The following is a 16957-nucleotide window of genomic DNA, read 5'->3' as shown; positions in this document are numbered from 1 at the left end:
CGCAGTCATTTAATCGAGCGTCAAAGAAGAGACAGAACGGCTCCGGGACGCGTGTGAAAGGGCATTACGGACAAAAGCTGTAACTTGCCTTCCAAAGCTGGCAGGAAGATCTCGTATTTTCTGAGTTCAATGAAAGGGCATACGTTTTTACTTTTCCCCCCATCCAGTTGCTGCCGCTGCCAAATTTTCCACACACGTCAGCGCGTTCGGCACCCCCGGCCCACCGGGAACCCCGAGCACAGAGCTGATACAAGAACCCGCCTGAGATACGTTTAGGTATCTCGACATTACGGCTGCAACCAACTACAGCAGCTCAAACTACAGTCAGATACATGAAATACATCACCACGCAGTGCCAAACCGCCCAGCTCTGCACAGGCACCAGCGGACCCGAGAGCTCCCAACGCGCTTTCCCCACTCGGAGTTTGTTGTGCTGAATGCCAAGGTGCTTGTTCCAAACCTGGAGTCAGCGTTTCGAGAGCAGAAGAGACTGAGTGGATGTTTGCACCAGTCCAAGGACTCCCATCGCAGATAAGCCCGCAGAGCACAAACACGCTCAGTGAACTGCTTATTTCTAATGACATAAATAACAAGCCATGGAGATGAGAGCAGGGGAGCCCCCCAGGCTGTACCCTGCTTGGAAGGAGAGGTGACTCGTCCAAGCTGCACAGGGATTTCTTAAACTGTTTTATGGTAAGAACAATGTGAGCGACCAGCGCTAGTGCGCACTGCGAACACACGTGGACTCGAAAGGAAGATACTCAGATTCCTTTGTAATGAGCTACACATAGAGGTATCTTCTAAAGGTGAAAAAGAATAGCAGTCTAAAGACTACACAAAATAACAAATAACAGCTCCCACAGAGATGTGAAACGGGGTGTCGTTTCAGATGGAAAAACTACACGTGTTGGGTTACCTGGTGTTTTTACCTGTCAGAGCAGAAGAACGCTGGGAATGGTAAATCGGAGCCTGCAGTCTTAATGGTGCTGAAAGAGCATTTTGCACGTGTATTCTGCTACACTGGCCGCGTCACATCACGTCCACACAAACCGCTTCAGTTCAGCCAACGCTTCCCAAAACCTCTCACGGTCCCTCCTCTCCCTCTCGCCGGTTTTCACACCAGAAACCTGATGCGAACCCCTCAACCGCGCTTTCTGAGTCACGCCCGTCCAGAGCCGGGAGGACACGAGACGCGGCAGCTGGCTCATCACACAGCCTCGTCGCTCCTGTATCCGAATCTATTGGCACAGCCTCGGGATAATGTTGTTAACAGCAAATCCGACTAAACGACGACCTTTATATCTACCCATCGACAGCAATCTCTAAAACCTACTGCCATTAGATACCCAAGTAAAACATCAAAAGTACCATTTTGATATAAAAATTAGTCCACAGCTGCAATAATCTCCTTACCAGTTATTAGAACGTCAAGCATGCAGCATTACTGCATGATTCCATGTCATAAATGAATTCATATATATAAAAGAATCCCGTGAAGCTGAGACAGCGTGTTCACACCATCCGGTGCAAAAGGACCGGGTGTGATCTTAATGGAACCGCGAACTGAACTATCCACGGGTAACGCGGTATTGAGCGGAAACGCGGGAGCTCCAGCACCTGCAGTACTCACACGGCCGACCGTGAGACTGCTGCAGGCGACTCTGGAAGCGACCAGGAATGTAACGGAGAACTTTCCAGGCTTTCTGGCCGCCCTGGCAGCCGGACAGAGTTGTCGTGTTTGGATCCAAAGTAATGACTTTTCAAGCGATTAGGAGGTCAAAGAACTAGTGACATAAATGTCGCAAATTCCGCCGTATAAACGGACTGTGTTGCAGGAGGTTACGAGCAAATCCACCTCCTTTCTTCAGCGGCCAAGGGCAGCTGCGCTGCCCACCAGAGAGGCACAGACAGGACGGGGGGAGCAAATACCGATGGTCAACCCAAATGACAGCGAGGGAGAGAGTGAGAATAAAGAGGCGCTTGTGCTGCGGTGTGAGGAGGGCGAGGAAGTCAAGGCAACTGATGGAGAGCAGGAGCAATGGTGTGCTCGCATATTTTCACCTATGAGAAGCTCTCCATAGCATCACTGAAGTTCCAGTGCTGTTTGCACAGGACAAAAAAGGGAAAACAAAGCATCCATTGGCCTCACGTACGCGTTAAGACACGGAAACCGGGCTTAGAAGAGAACGGAGCGGTTTTCTGCAGTTGCAACTGCCCCTCCGTCTGCTGTTCGAGCTGGTGGAAGGAGTATTGAGGGTTTGTCTCCCTAAAGAGTCCAAACAAAATCATAGTATCTCAAAATATTACAGGAAAAAAGTAAGCGGAGTGACTGACCCCTTCGCTAGACTGCAACGGATTTGGGAACAAACAGCTGCGCCAGAAGGAAAAAGGGAAGGCAAACGGGCACAATCACGGCAAAGACCCCGGCGACCATCATCTGGTCTCTTCTTGCCTCAGCATCCCGGTATTTCCACTTAGGACAGGCATAAACCTAAGGCAAAGACTAACCACAGATTAAACTGAGCCTAAAGAACCCCTACAGAAATCAATAGCTCCAGGACTGAGGTGGAAGACTGAAGAATTACAACCCGATGAGCAACAGCTGAAATGACTTCCAGACTCTAATTGGACAGGTAGCGTCCTCCCCAAAGCGGAGTTATCGAAGGGTCTTTTCTCCCAAAGAAATTAAGCTCTGGGGACAGTGACTTGGTTTGGGCTCCAATTTATAATTGTAAGACACAACCGCAGACCAGAGCTCCTTCATGAAGACATTGAGACACACCAGTGTGTTCAGCGGCCAAATGCACCGCTGGGAGTTCAAAAGGCACATTTCACCTCTTCTGTCAGCAGTAAATCCAGACCCTGGAGCTGCAGAAACGGCTGAAGAATTTGGCAGGACGACTCTGGCAGCAGATGCCTTTGATGACCCAGGATAATAAATAGTCCAAAAGAAGTTAAGCAGAAGGCGAGCACGGAGACAGATTTGTTACCTGTTACCTGCAGGGCAAAAAAAATTCCATTCCAGCTTCTCCAGATGAATGATTTCTTGGTCCGAGACAGGATACTTTGTACCTTCGCAAAATACGTTAGGCTAGAGATCAATCAACGTCCTGTTATCTAAGCCAGAACTGAATTCGCTTTAGACTGAAATTCTAAGTTATCTGTCCCCAGTCCAGTGAGTCTGGGGAATGATACGGTGACTCATATTTCATTACAAGCCATGTCTGTGTCCCATCCTAATGGGTAATTTTGTTTTACGGATCCATTAGGCCCCAGAGGAGGGCAGGACAGTGGAGCAGTTTGCCTGGGCTGGTGAGGACTGGGATAGGGAGCAGTCAGGCAATCTGGACACCACAAATCCATGGGTCTGGATGGGATGCACCCGCGGGTGCTGAGGGAGCTGGCTGAGGTCATGGCTGGACCGCTCTCCATCATCTTTGCCAAGTCTTGGGAAACGGGAGAGGTGCCCGAGGACTGGAGGACAGCAAATGGCACTGCAGGCTTCAGAAAGGGCAGGAAGGAGGACCCGGGGAACTCCAGACCGGTCAGCCTCACCTCCATCCTGGGAAACTGATGGAACGACTTCTCCTTGGTGCCATCTCAAGGCACATCAGGGAGAAGAGGGTCATTAGGGGCAGTCAACGTGGCTTCACCAAGGGGAAGTCGTGCTTGGCCAACCTCATTGACTTTGATGAGGACATAAGATGGATGGATGATGACAGAGCGGTGGACCTGATCTCCCTTGACTTGAGTGAGGCATCTGACACAGTCTCCACAGCATCCTCACACTGAACTGAGGGAGTGCGGTCTGGATGAGCGGGGAGTGAGGTGACTGTGAACTGGCTGAAGGGAAGAAGCCAGAGAGTCGTGGTCAATGGGCAGAGTCCAGTTGAGGCCTGTACCCAGTGCAGTGCCTCAGGGGCAGTGCTGGGGCCGGGATTATTCAGTATATTCATCAATGATTTGGACGAGCGAATAGAGGGACTATCAGCAAGTTTGCTGATGACACGGATGAGCAGCCAAAGGTGCTAAACTGCGGGAAGTTCTGCTGCTCAAGATCTGATGTGAACCGCGCTCCAGGGCCCATCTGGGCGATGTGTCATGACAGCAACAAAAACACTTTCAAGTTGGGCAGTTTTCCACAGCAGCAGAATTTGGATCATTTGAAGCCTCTTCTCTCCTTCCCCGCTCCCCCCGGCCGACGGACAAAACTCAAACGTGGGTTGTAAAGGGAAGTTGCTCACTAATAGATCACATCAGGGAACTCAGGAACACGACGTGATCTGAAATGACTTAGCAGTTAAAGCACGTGGAACTCCTGTTATCTTCAGTTCTTCTCCTGAGCGCCTCCCGTTTGACAAAAAGCTTCAATAAACACTAACTGTAAATCCAGACCCATGCAGTTTGCAGCAAACCCAACTACACCTAACGGCAAGTGGTTTATGGCCAATCCCAACCAGAGAGACACTTCCCAAGGTCTAAGAACACCCTCACGGAAGCAGAATTTCAGATTACAGTGCAGGTTTTTTTGTTTTACTTTCAAGGGTTAAGTTTGGACGGCTGATGCAGCAATTCATCCCAAAGCTGTTTCCACCCCTCGATACAGCAGAAGGAACCAGCACTGACCTCCCAAGAGAAGCGGGAGGGAAGTCAATCGCTTCCATAGCAACCAGCGTACCCGACTGCCATGACTTGTCTGCAATTAGGGCCGATCACAACGATTTCCCATTCCCTTCAGGTCAGTGGGCTTGCTAATGCGGGACAGCCGCAAGATCCTACAGTCAGAGCGTCCGTCAGGCCATGGATGGTTTGACTGCTCCTTTGCCTCCCTCCCCATTCGCCCCGTCCAGCGTGACAGAGGCTGGACAAGGGTCCTGCTGGCTGAATTCGTTTGGGGTTTTGTGGGGTCGTTTTTTGGCTCATTGCCTATATTTTCACCCTGATAACTCAGAGTGCGATGCTGTTCCGCGCATTCCCCGTCAAAGGGCATTTTTAACACCTGAGGAATGTTTTGTTGTGTTTAAGTGAAGCGTGTGGTTTGTGTAAAATGAAAAATACATGTTGTACATGATGAGAAGAAAGAAGCGGCAGCAAGCACATGCCAAGCTCAACGATTCTCTAACCAAAGAATAAGAAAAAGGAGCGATAAGCTGAACATAAAGGATGCTGTGACGGTAAGGCCGTCCACAGTGGTACCAAACTCGATTAGGGATGGAAACAGACGCCTGCCAGCCTAACGTAGAACAAGCACCATCCCCTGACCAGACACTTCAGATTTGTGCCCCAACATTTCTGAAGAAGAATTTAATCAAATTAAAGATAACGTCATAACGCACTTAGCCTTTGAAACAGAACGACGAGGTCATAAATCACGCAAAATGCAACTGCATACGCTGGTCTAAGACAAAAGGCGATCACCTGAAGGCACCATCCATCTCAGGCTGTTTCCAGGAGGTTTCCTGAGCACTCACAAGTCAAAATATGTTTCAGCTACCACGCTAAAAGTGAAAAGCGGTTCAGAGAAAGATGCGCTGGTGACACAGAACTGAGCGGAACCAAGAAGCCAGGACAGGCCTCGCTACACGAGCAGCGTCGCCGGGCCCAAGGAGTGAGCTGTGATAGACCTGGAGAAATACACATTGCACATGAAACTGTGAATCCCCAGAACATTACAGAGCAGGTTTAACAGTTGAAGAGCAGAGGTTTGAAGGTCAACTCCTGCTCTTCCACATTATTGCACCAGAACAGCGATGATGGCCATGGCGTCTCAGTTGGGTTCTGGCTGGACTCAATGATCCCCAGGGTCTGTTCCAACCGAAATGATTCTACGACTCCATCCCGGGTTGTCCCGCTGTCCTACAGAGGCTGACAAGAAGGAAGATGCAAACGTCTCCACCAACCAGCATCTGCAGGAAAAGGGACAGGGAGGATGGATCCAGCCCCTTTGAGAATCTCCTTGTGAAGCCACCGCCACGTCAAGGAACGCGCAATAACTCCCCTGCCGCACGCACCGCAAGGGCAACACCTGATCAACTCGGAATGGCCACCGCAGCCACAAAACCTTCCACAGAAATGGACCTCGGACAGAAACGGCTTTCTCAAAGTCACAAACAACAGCATTGTCACCATCTTAGACACAACAACTATAAAACACGGGCCAATTTCTGCTTTTGCTTAAACAGATTCATCTCACAGAACGGAACGGCCTTTTTAGCAAAACAAAGAATGGTTTAAAAAATATATATCAATCCCAAAGCTCTACTGTGCTCCTCCTACCAGAACGTCCCTCAAACCGGTCACCCGTCTCTCCTTTCTGCCCGCTCAGTGTTGCGTGGATTCACCCGGCGAGACGTCGCAGCGACAAGGAGTTGGGTCTCAGGAAACCCCGTCCCGAACGCGCTCAGCGCTGCCCGGAGCCTTAAAACACGTGGTTGGGCATTGAGCGAAACTTCATCTCCCGGCACCTCAAACTGAAATAATCATTTCTATAGGCAAAGGAGATAATGCTCTCTCCTCGCTGCTATTTAGTGTTTTAAACTGTGTTTAAGTGTATAATTAATTATATTACTTGTTAGGGATCACTTTACAAACCGCTCCACCTCCACTCAATTGCAAGGCTCTAATATAGCTTCAGCCTTATTTGTAATTCTTTCAGCTCATATCATCATTCCCAGAGACACTGGAGATCCAACGCTGCGTGTTACCATCCTCCACAGGACGCACACATTTACAAGAGGGTTACAACAAGCCTAAGAGTGAGGAAAGGAGCTGTATTGCCTTGGAAAACTGACTGCAGCGCCTGCGGGATCTGCCACAGTCTGGAGCGGGACCCGGATCCAGGAGATGGATGTCACACCCAGGCTCAAAGCCCGTGGGTCCCTATGGGCTGTCCGGATCTTTTCTTCTGGACCGGATGATCTCCAGAGGTCCCTTCCAACCCGGCCGTCCTGTGATTCTTCATACAAGGGTCCCTCCCCACCACCAGCCTTCTCCACCGTCTCATCTCCCGAGCTCCTTCAGCTCAGCAAAGCCTCCGTGTTATCACCGTTTTCATAGCAAAACCATCAATCCAGGCAGGTGGAGCTGCCCTGGCACCCACGGTTCAACAACCTGAGACCCCAGAGCTGAAGCTTCTACCTTTACTCCACTTGGAGTAAAGAACCTTTATTCCCTTCCTTAAGGATGCTTCATGTTTCTCTAATGCTGCTTCAGGGCAGGAGGAAGCTCCACTTCTCCTTTCTCATCTCTACGCTAGCAGCAAGAGCAGGAAAGCAGAATGCAAAATAAGAGAATAAACTGAAAAGCGGCGCGGATCCCGTGGTCCGAGCGCGCTCCTGGCCCGGCACGAGTGCTGCCCTTCCAACACGCCGCACGGGGGACACCGGAATGAGGAACTGATGCTTTTTAAGCCCAATTTACAATTCAATTCTAATTCTCTGTGGATGCAGTCATAAGAAGTTTATAATCATTAACAATTACAGACATGACAGGAGAAGCTATTTAGTGAGAACAAGAAAGGGCTGCAACAGCAAAATCGTAATTCCTGATGGCTGAGAAAGAAGGAGCGCTTTTCACAGCGCCCGCGGCCTCGGAGGAGGCGCTTCCAGGCACAGGGACTGCCCGTCGGCTGCGTTTTCTCTGAGACAACTCCTCTTTCAAACACAATACGCTAAAGAAAAGCCCACATTCAAAACCTGGACAATATTCAATTAATTCCTCCAATTCAAGTGCCCTATGAGCTCAGCACGTACAGAGACAACCCCCTGATCCCAGAGGATCAGTTATTAATATGACCTTTCCAAAGGTAGCTGTGCATTTAAGAGGAAGACGTCACTTATGTACACGTCACTTCAAAACACTTGACATCCTTTTACCCCATGCAAGACCCACGCAGAACACAAGTCCCTTCGATTCACAAACCAGGGAAAGCCCGGGGAGAAAAGCTGCAGAATTTAGCGAGAAAAGCACCGAAACGCTGCTGCTCCAAGGCGGCGCCGGCTGCAGGTCCCGCAGGTCCCGCAGCCCCGGCTCGGCACACCTGGGTTTGGAAGAACAGGGAAAGGATGCGGAGCTGGGGGGATGCGGTTCTATAGAGACTGAAGGATGTTCACACGTCGCACGAGAGATCCACACACGGCCTGAGCGCTCGACACCCACGGGGTTAAGCCAGGGAGGGACAGGACCCGCTTCTATTGATGTTTCAACATGGCAAGATGTTTACTTTTAAGAACAATTACTACAAATTCGAAGCTATCGTTAATTCAAAAAAATATACACATATTCTTGGATGCGGGTAAACAAGATCCTCTAGTTTTGCGCTGGTTGATATTTCTGAAATACGGCTTCATTCCAGCCTCTCAGGATTAACAATTAAAGTTCAAGTAGTATGTTTAGGGGATCGTTTTTATCTCCTCTAAACTACCCCGAGGGGGGAGCAGCACGCGGCCCGGAACACACACACAACTGCAGTAACACACACACCCATTAGAACCAATGCTCCCAGTCAATGAAACTCGCAGGGAGGCTCCAGTCGAGCCGCGGACAAAGGAGCGCTCCCGCAGTTAGGAAGGACGGCGCCGCGGCACCACTCACCGGGGCAGAACGCGTCCACGTCCAGTTTCGGCGCCGCAGGAAGCGTCGGGGAGCCCAGCTCGGACTCGGGGATGCGAGGGCTCTCCACAAACTTCGCTTTCCTCAGAGGGGCTGCGGAGAAGGGGGAGAGAGAGAGAGGTCATGAGTACGGAAAGAGCCCGCAACAGATGGAAGCACTTAACTAAACGACACTGTCAGACTCATATCAGGTTACCCCCGGAGAAAAAACTTATCTGCATTCTTTACAAAGGAGATGGCTCTTGTTAGAGCTCCAAACCCAACAGTCTTACTTTCAAGTGCGTGAGCACTGAGGCACATTCCTGATACTCTTAAACGCTTCCTTGTTTTTCTACTTTATTAAATAAATTTCTTATAGGAAGCAAATGGGCCTGGATTCGGTGAACACAGAAAAGCGAAGATCACAGAGACACGCAGAGCCCATTGGTGTTAAGATACTTAACTATAAATATCTAAACGGAACACACAAATTCTGCATTCGGTAATTGTTTCCTCTGAACAGCAAAGCTCAATTTCAAACCATTCCCAATGTCTGACCCAACAGATCTGGTGCTGAACAGGAGAGATCAGAGCAAAGCTGCCCAAGACAAAGCACCAGCACCCCGCTCTTATCCTGCAAAGCCCACAAAGACTCGAGAGGCTTAAACAAAGAGGAGGGAAAAGGTAAAACGGTCGTAACACGCAGCGTTGACTCCCGGTGCTGGAAAACGGGATTTTTCCATGGGGTTTAGCAGCCTGAATTCTAACAGCCACGAAGTATCGTGCAGCAGTTGTTTGCCATCAAACAATCACTAAAACACTTTTATTCATCAAAGTTTTTCACCAGATATTCGTGCCAGACCAGAGAAATAGGACTAGTGAATACGTTATATGGAGAGATTATTATGTTACATTTCCAAGTTAAGCTCGCATGCCCGTTCCAGTGAAAGGCTAATTTGAAAAGCCGCTGTCGCGGGTCAGCGTGTTTCATCCGCAGTGTAACAGCCTCCATTTACATAATTTATATTTATAGCTCCCTGTCCTGTAAATTAAATCTGGGATGTGAGAGCAAAGATGGAAGGACGGTTGTTCCCGTGCGCCTCCTGCAACAGAAGCTCAAGAGGTCACGCCATGGCACCGGGGCAGCCCAGCCCGCGGGTGCCAGGAGCCCGGAGAAGGACGAGGGATGCGGACGAGGAATGGGAAAGACCACGACCTACGAGCTCAGCTGGGACGCGAATCCCGGGGACCTTTAAACGGGGGCGGGGAAAACAGAGATAAAGGTTGAGGCGGGCTTTCCAATGGGAAGTCCTTGTGAGGCTGGATTTAGGCAAAGAACCAGAGCTGATCTGATGAGGGAATGAAGGTGCCAGGCTACAGTTTCGCATAAGAAGATCCTGGATGAACATTAGATGTATTTACAGCGCGTTCCCCTCTGGAATCTAGAGAGGCCGGTGTAACGTGAGCCAGCGAGAGGCGATAAGGGAGATAACGGACCCTGAACCCCCTTCACGTGCAGCTCAACTCAGACACAACCCAATGTTAATACACACAACCCGATGTTAATACACACAACCTGTACAGAAACCCCCCCAAAAACCCCTACACATGCACACACAAGCAGCCTCAGCTTGCAAATGGGCCAAGACCACTGAAAACATTATTCACAGTAACGATCCTGTGCCAGATATTGATGTAATGAAAATGAGTAAATATTGAGAAAATTACTACTATGGCATAAAAACTGTTGAGAAGAATAATTCCGCGCGGGCCCAGGAAGAACCACAGAAACCAAACTGCTCCGCTGTTGAGTCTTTTTTCTCATGAAACGAAGCTGCAAAACTTTAACAAAAGCCAAAGTTTAAGGGGCTGTTTCAATTCACTCAGAAATCATTCTCCGTAGTCATATACACGTTAAATAGAAAACTGGACATGCTAATAGGAAAATAATCACAGAATCCCAGAGTGTCCGGGGTTGAAGGGCCCTGGAAAGCTCATCCAGTGCAATCCCCCATGGAGCAGGAACACCCAGATGAGGTTACACAGGAAGGTGTCCAGGCGGGTTGGAATGTCTGCAGAGAAGGAGACTCCACAACCCCTGGGCAGCCTGGGCCAGGCTCTGCCACCATCACCAGGAACAGGTTTCTTCTCAAATGTGTTCTCACTGTGTTCCAGTTTGCACCCATTGCCCCTTGTCCTGTCACTGGTTGTCACCAGAAGAGCCTGGCTCCATCCTCCTGACACTGCCCCTTTCCATATTGATCCCCAGGAATGAGTCCCCCCTCAGTCTCCTCTTGTCCAGCTCCAGAGCCCCAGCTCCCTCAGCCTTTCCTCACACGGGAGATGCTCCACTCCCTCCAGCATCTGTGATGAAAACCAACACAGGGCTCTGCAACACCATACACGGGATGCGGGAACTTCTAATAAGAGGCATTGCTCCAAACCTTATGATAATAACGATGGAGGCTTCATATACATGATTAGAGAGAAGGAGGCGCAGATTGCATCCCAAATGAAATTTTGCAGAAGCAACGGTCAGTCCTCGGATGAGAAACCCAACCCAAAAACCCAGCGTGATGGCAGGACAGAGGAATGAGTTTCCAAACCCGGTTGTCGTGTTACAGAAGTAGGAAAGGACTAGAGAACAAGCAGCCCCGGTGGAGGCGAGAGCTTTTCTTACCAAACAGGCAGCCCCGTGGCGATGGGGCCGATTCCCCAGGGCGCCCGGGAAGGCAGAGCGCGCTCCAGGAGCGCCGGGCCGAGCGGTGCCCTGCGCGGGCTCCGCGGGAGGCTGCCCACACCACCTTCTGCTACGAAACCTCGTGGCTACGCCCAGCAACTCCACTGCTCACACGCCACAAGTGTAACCGTGACAGATGCTCCATTTTGTGCAGCACCGGTGTGAGATAAGGACAGGCTTCCAGCTCTACAGTTCTGAAAACCACGCAGGTTCGGGCCTATTTTGTTCGCCTTTTTAACGTTTTCTGCACCGAACACGAACCTCTGGGGTTCTCCATTTGTTCAAGCATCTGAAATGAAAAGCTCTTAGCGCCCTCTCCCCCTGCTCAGCACGCCTGAGCAGTTCAGCACGCAAAAGCTAAAACCCCGGGGCAAAGCAACTGCGGAGGCTGCGCGGGCCCAGGGGCAATCCCCACCACACCACACCACACCATACACCACACCATATACCACACCCCACACCACACCATACACCACACCATACACCACACCACACCATACACCACACCACACACCACACACCACACACCACACCACACCAGACACCACACCATACACCACACCACACCATACACCACACCATACACCACACCATACACCACACCATACACCACACCATACACCACACCATACACCACACCACACACCACACCACACCATACACACCACACCATACACACCACACCACACCATACACACCACACCATACACACCACACACCACACCATACACCACACCATACACCACACACCACACCACACACCACACCACGGAGAGCCCACGGGACTGCACGTCTCTGAAATCTCTGCTGTGCCAGCACGGCAGGCGGTTGAGTGTCTAAACAGGCAGAACAGGCATCATCTTGTTGGGAAAACCCGTGTTAACACTGGTTAGTGACCCTCAAAAGCCAGTTCCTTCTTTCCCCCCATTTAAAAAATAAAAGGTGCACCCAAACTGTTCTTAAATTAACGCAGAAATGCCACAAGTTTACAGGTGTCCAACGAATCACAGAATCATTTCGGCTGGACGAGACCCTCAGGACCATCGAGTCCAACCACGACCCAAGTCCAGCACTGACCCGTGTCCCTAAGACAGGATTTACAACGGACCTATACAAATTTCACAGAGAGCTTTGGAGTTCCAACAAAAATTAAGTGGGAAATTTACCAATTTCACCTACAGAGTTGTTTGTTTAATAAAGAGAAATGTCCTATGTGGGAAGGCACACAGGCACATTCATCCTCCTGGTTTATTTCTGCAAGTCTAGTTGGTTACCATTTGAATATATTGTCAAAACCAGTCCAAAAATAATGGATGAAGTTATTCCCAAAATTAATAGTAAGAACTGACACAACAGGAACAAAATACAGATTCATCATCCATCTTTGTAAGTGCAAGAGGATCCTCCTCCAGCAGCTTTCTCCTGGTCAAACCTCTGGACAGCCGCAGATTGCAACGCGTCGGGGAAAATTAAATGGAAAATTAATTATGCCCAGGAACAACCCACCGTGCGTCTCGCAGAGCCCTGAATGTAACGGCGCCTGGGACAGAGCTCGGGCCCCGCCACGGCCGCGCGGCTCAGGCGCAGAGCGGCCTGCAGTCGGCCCCGCTCCCGCACGGACAGCAACCCAGAGCCACGCGGAGCCGACGGGACGGCGGCTCCAGCACCGGTGACACGAGATGGACGCGCACGGCAACAGGAGCACGTGAAAAGCCCTAAAAGGGGCAAAAGTCCATCCCAACACCAATTCTAAGCACAGCAACCCTCACAGATGAGGCGCGCCACGAGCACAGGGCACTCCAGTAGCTCCTCCTCATGCTACACCTTGTATTTTTCCTAGTACTGCTGGACTAAAAATCTCCCTCTCTTAGTGAGAAGCAAACACGTCTCCCCCAGCACACAGCGGTGTTATAACCCACTCAAACCCAATGCGTGGGCATTTTGCAATACAGAGAAAAACCTCTTCTCAACCTCATTGTTCTCAAAATTTAAAAGCAAACCGCTCTTTGCTATCTATAGAATTTTTCAATGCAGCCCCCAGTAGCTCTTTCATATTTTAGCGATGCTGAAGTGGTGGCATTTTGCATTGCTCCTTCATTTTACATTTTGCCTGTGAAATCCTGCACAGGCGACAAACTCAGATTATGTAAAAGTATCGCAACAACAAGCAAAGGGAAAATAACCCCGGCAGCGCAAGCCTTCCCGACACTAAACCCTCCTAATGGCTTCCCTGCACAACACCAGCAGCAGGATCCCTTCTTCTCCAGTGATTTGCTGCAGAGTTAAGGCAGGCCGCCTAACCCCCACGTAAATCACAGCCCACGCAAGACGAATTGTCCGAATACTCACAGAGCTTTGTTTTATTTCCCTCCCCAGCAGCGTGCGATCGCACAGAGAAGGCAGCGAGGCTCTTAATTCCCAGGGACCGATGCCCCACGAGCGGCGCTTGAGCAAAGATGCTGCTCCGGGTCCATGTCAGCACGTCAGGATGATGTTACAGGTGACACCTCCCGCTGCTGATGTCAAGCTCGGCTCCCGAAGCACAACCAGCGTCTCCCAGCGGTACCTGCGGCGCCCGAGCAGCATCGCTCCCGCGCCCCCGGGGAGCACGACGGGAGGCGACTGCAGAGTCACAGACACAGAGCTCGCTCCCTTCGTTACGTCTCTCGGCATTAAAGAGCTTTTCCCTCGCAGCGAATGCAGACTATACACCTCCCTTGGGGGAAAAGCGAAGTATCTTTATAGTTTCTTTTCTATGGCGCAGTTTAATTTGCTCTTTTGTTAGAGCGGAGTGCTGAAAGAAGAGGCAAATCATGGCGCAGTACAGCGGGGTGAATGGCTCGGTGATGCTCTCCGGAGCATTTCGGAGTAAGGCGAAGGGCTCGCAATGCAGCCCAGGACCGGAGCTGATGAATGGTGCAGTGCTGCTGTTGTCATGGCAACGGAGAGAAAAAAAGCAGCACCATATAAGGAGTTGTGACATGGATTCTGGGAACAATTTATACTAAAAGGCTGCGAGCCCCTGGACGCTTTAAAGCTGCAGCATCCCCTGCTCCGGGTACCGGTTCCATTGTTCGGACTGAAGCGGTCGGCAGAAATCGCCACACGCACAATCGCATCTATCCCAAGAGACGTGTGTGTTGTTCGAAAACGCAACGGAACGACGTGATTTGCAGCGGCTTCAAAGAACTGGCATTGAAATAACTGGAATTATTAAGTAAGGAAGACAGCAGGATGCTAACGACGACCCAAGCCGTGGCAGCGAGGGCGCCGGCGAGACCCGCGGCTCGGCGCAGGTGAGCGGACCCGTCTGCACGCAACGAGCCGAGGTGAACCGAACCGCAGCACCATCAGGTGGCCGAGAGCCTGCGCGGCAGAGCCACCACCCACAGGAAACACGGAAACAGCCCCGAGTCCATGGAAAGCAGAGGCTGGCAGGGCCCCTGAAGCCCCTCCGAAAAATCACAGCCCTCCCGTACCCAGAACCACAGGAACGAGGTTTGTATTCCAAGCTAACACAGAAGGGAAGAAAACCCATTATTTTGCGGGGTCATCAGATGCTTTCCACTTAACACACGTGCTCAAAGAGACAATCTATCTCTATTGCAGCTATTTCTATTCCACCAAAAGCCGACACAACACCCGTAGTTCAGACGTCACTGCTCAGCAACCAAAGTTCAAACTTTCACAAATGCTTTCCATTTAGCACCCTGTTTTATTGGAACAAACGCGCTGGCCAGGTCCTCCCCAACACCCACACACCTGAAGCAGGTGCCTCAGCTCCCGTGTTCACACTGGTGAGATAGCGCATCACTTTGGGGAGAGTAAGTGGTCCCAGAGGGCAGCAATTATTAATCTGAGCCTGTCACCATTAAACAAGAGACAAGGGGGGTTTTCAAGTAGAGCCATCCCAGCTGTCAGCCCACAACTACAATTAGCATCATTAATATTCAACCAAATGGAGAAGGAAGCAAAAAACGATCCTTCTGGCTACTCCCAAGGAGGACACAGAGGGACCGGGTGACGACACCACCCAGATCTCCCATTTTCCAGCGCTACAAAGGACACGGGTGGCCCGTGGGTGGCCCCAGCCCGGCCGGACCTCAAGGACGTTGACAACGGTGGGAAGAAGGAGTCTCCATCCTAGCGCTGCTCTCTGTGTCTCTGAAGGCTCTAGTTAACAATCACACGTTTTCGTTAGGAAAGGGATGCTGCTAATTGCCTGGATGCACCCAGGAACATTCCTCCTCGTTTCTGTGAGTTTTACCCTTAGGGAAAACTCCCCCATTCCCAAAGCGCAAGGGAGAGATGTTCCCAAAGAGGCGGATTCGCAATGAAACCGATTCCTCAGGTCTATGTCTTCAAGGATAACGAAGCACCTAATCCATGCTGGACAGAGGAGGGACGAAGCCTCTGAGAATCCAAACCTAGAGAGCCAGGGCTCTCAGGAAAACTTCACTTCCCTGGTGATTTCCTCCCCTCCCGCCCCCACCCCGGCACACACGCACACTCACGCACACACTCACGCACACACTCACGCACGTGCTCTCTCTGAGAGGATCCCAACGCTTGCAATGGGCGTTCGACAGAGAAGCAGAGAGATGGCCAAGTGTGGGGATGAATAAAATCATCCTCTGCATACAAACGTACAGTATGGAAATGAAACATCTTTCCTGAGGAGGAGTCAGCGCTGGGCTTTGTGCAAACAGTAATGGGATAAAGCTCAGTCTGTCAGCCCAATAGCTCATATTTTAACCTAATACAACACCGGGCACTGGTTTTGGCACCGATTCAGGAAAGCACTTAGATACATTCATCTCCATAAGCACCCACAATGCGTTCCTGAATGGAGGAATGGGATGGAATAGCATTATTTCCATTGTGGCCACAGCTTTGAGTCAGCAATGATACACATGGATATACAGCAGAGTATCCGACCCACGGTTTGAAACCGCCGCTCTCTTTGCGCAGTAAGCACGCCAACTATGAAGTGCTAATTTCATTCCGGATAAAGACCAAAACGGTGTCCCGTACGTACTCATCCTGGGCTGGCAGAAGGGGGTTTCTCCTTATTTTTCACATTATACTTGCTAAAAATGCCACTGTTGTTCTAAACAAAAACACTAAACAGCATCACGTGCGGTCTGAACAGAGCGATCTCCAACACGTCCTTAGCCACCGTTAAACAGCGTCTGCAGAGGCAGGAGAGCGGGGGCCCGTCACCTACGTTACTTCACCCCTCCCGTCACAGCCACGGTGGCCTCGGTCTGTCCCAGTCACCAGACTGGCCAGAGTGACATTCGCCGCACACCCAACGCTCACCAGCCTCCGATTCCGGCCACGTCACAGGAACAGCAACACCAGCGACCTCGGTCCCTCTGGAAGAACCTCAACGCACCGCGCAACGAGCCCTGCGGCCTTTCACCAAAAGCAGATCTTTTAACGTTCCGGGGGCGAAAAGATGAGTCGTTTACAAATAACCAGGTGAAAAACTTTTAACAATTATCCTAGAAACAGGTGAATAAACGGACAGCATCGCTTCTCTACTGGCAAGTTTCTCTGCACCATGCAGGTTTATTTTCCTTTTTTAAGGGCGAAGTTAAACCCTAAATTAACGCGATACCCCCT

The 16957-nt window shown here is 50.6% G+C and overlaps 1 protein-coding gene across 8 annotated transcripts in view; it reads right to left on the bottom strand.

Annotated features, from left to right (window-relative positions):
- The window catches only part of TANC2 (tetratricopeptide repeat, ankyrin repeat and coiled-coil containing 2), a 122123-nt gene that overhangs the window by 62826 nt on the left and 42340 nt on the right, over window positions 1-16957 (bottom strand). For 7 of the 8 annotated variants that reach the window (XM_065039142.1, XM_065039144.1, XM_065039145.1 and 4 more), the window contains one exon: window positions 8593-8703. In XM_065039142.1, coding sequence (XP_064895214.1) covers window positions 8593-8703 — 111 coding nt within the window. Of the gene's footprint in view, window positions 1-8592; window positions 8704-13678; window positions 14201-16957 lie in introns of those variants that run through there. The other variant, XM_065039146.1, reaches the window with a different exon arrangement.

This window comes from Columba livia, chromosome 23 (genome assembly GCF_036013475.1).
Source record: "Columba livia isolate bColLiv1 breed racing homer chromosome 23, bColLiv1.pat.W.v2, whole genome shotgun sequence".
NCBI lineage: Eukaryota > Metazoa > Chordata > Aves > Columbiformes > Columbidae > Columba > Columba livia.
This window is presented reverse-complemented; position numbering and strand designations above follow the sequence as displayed.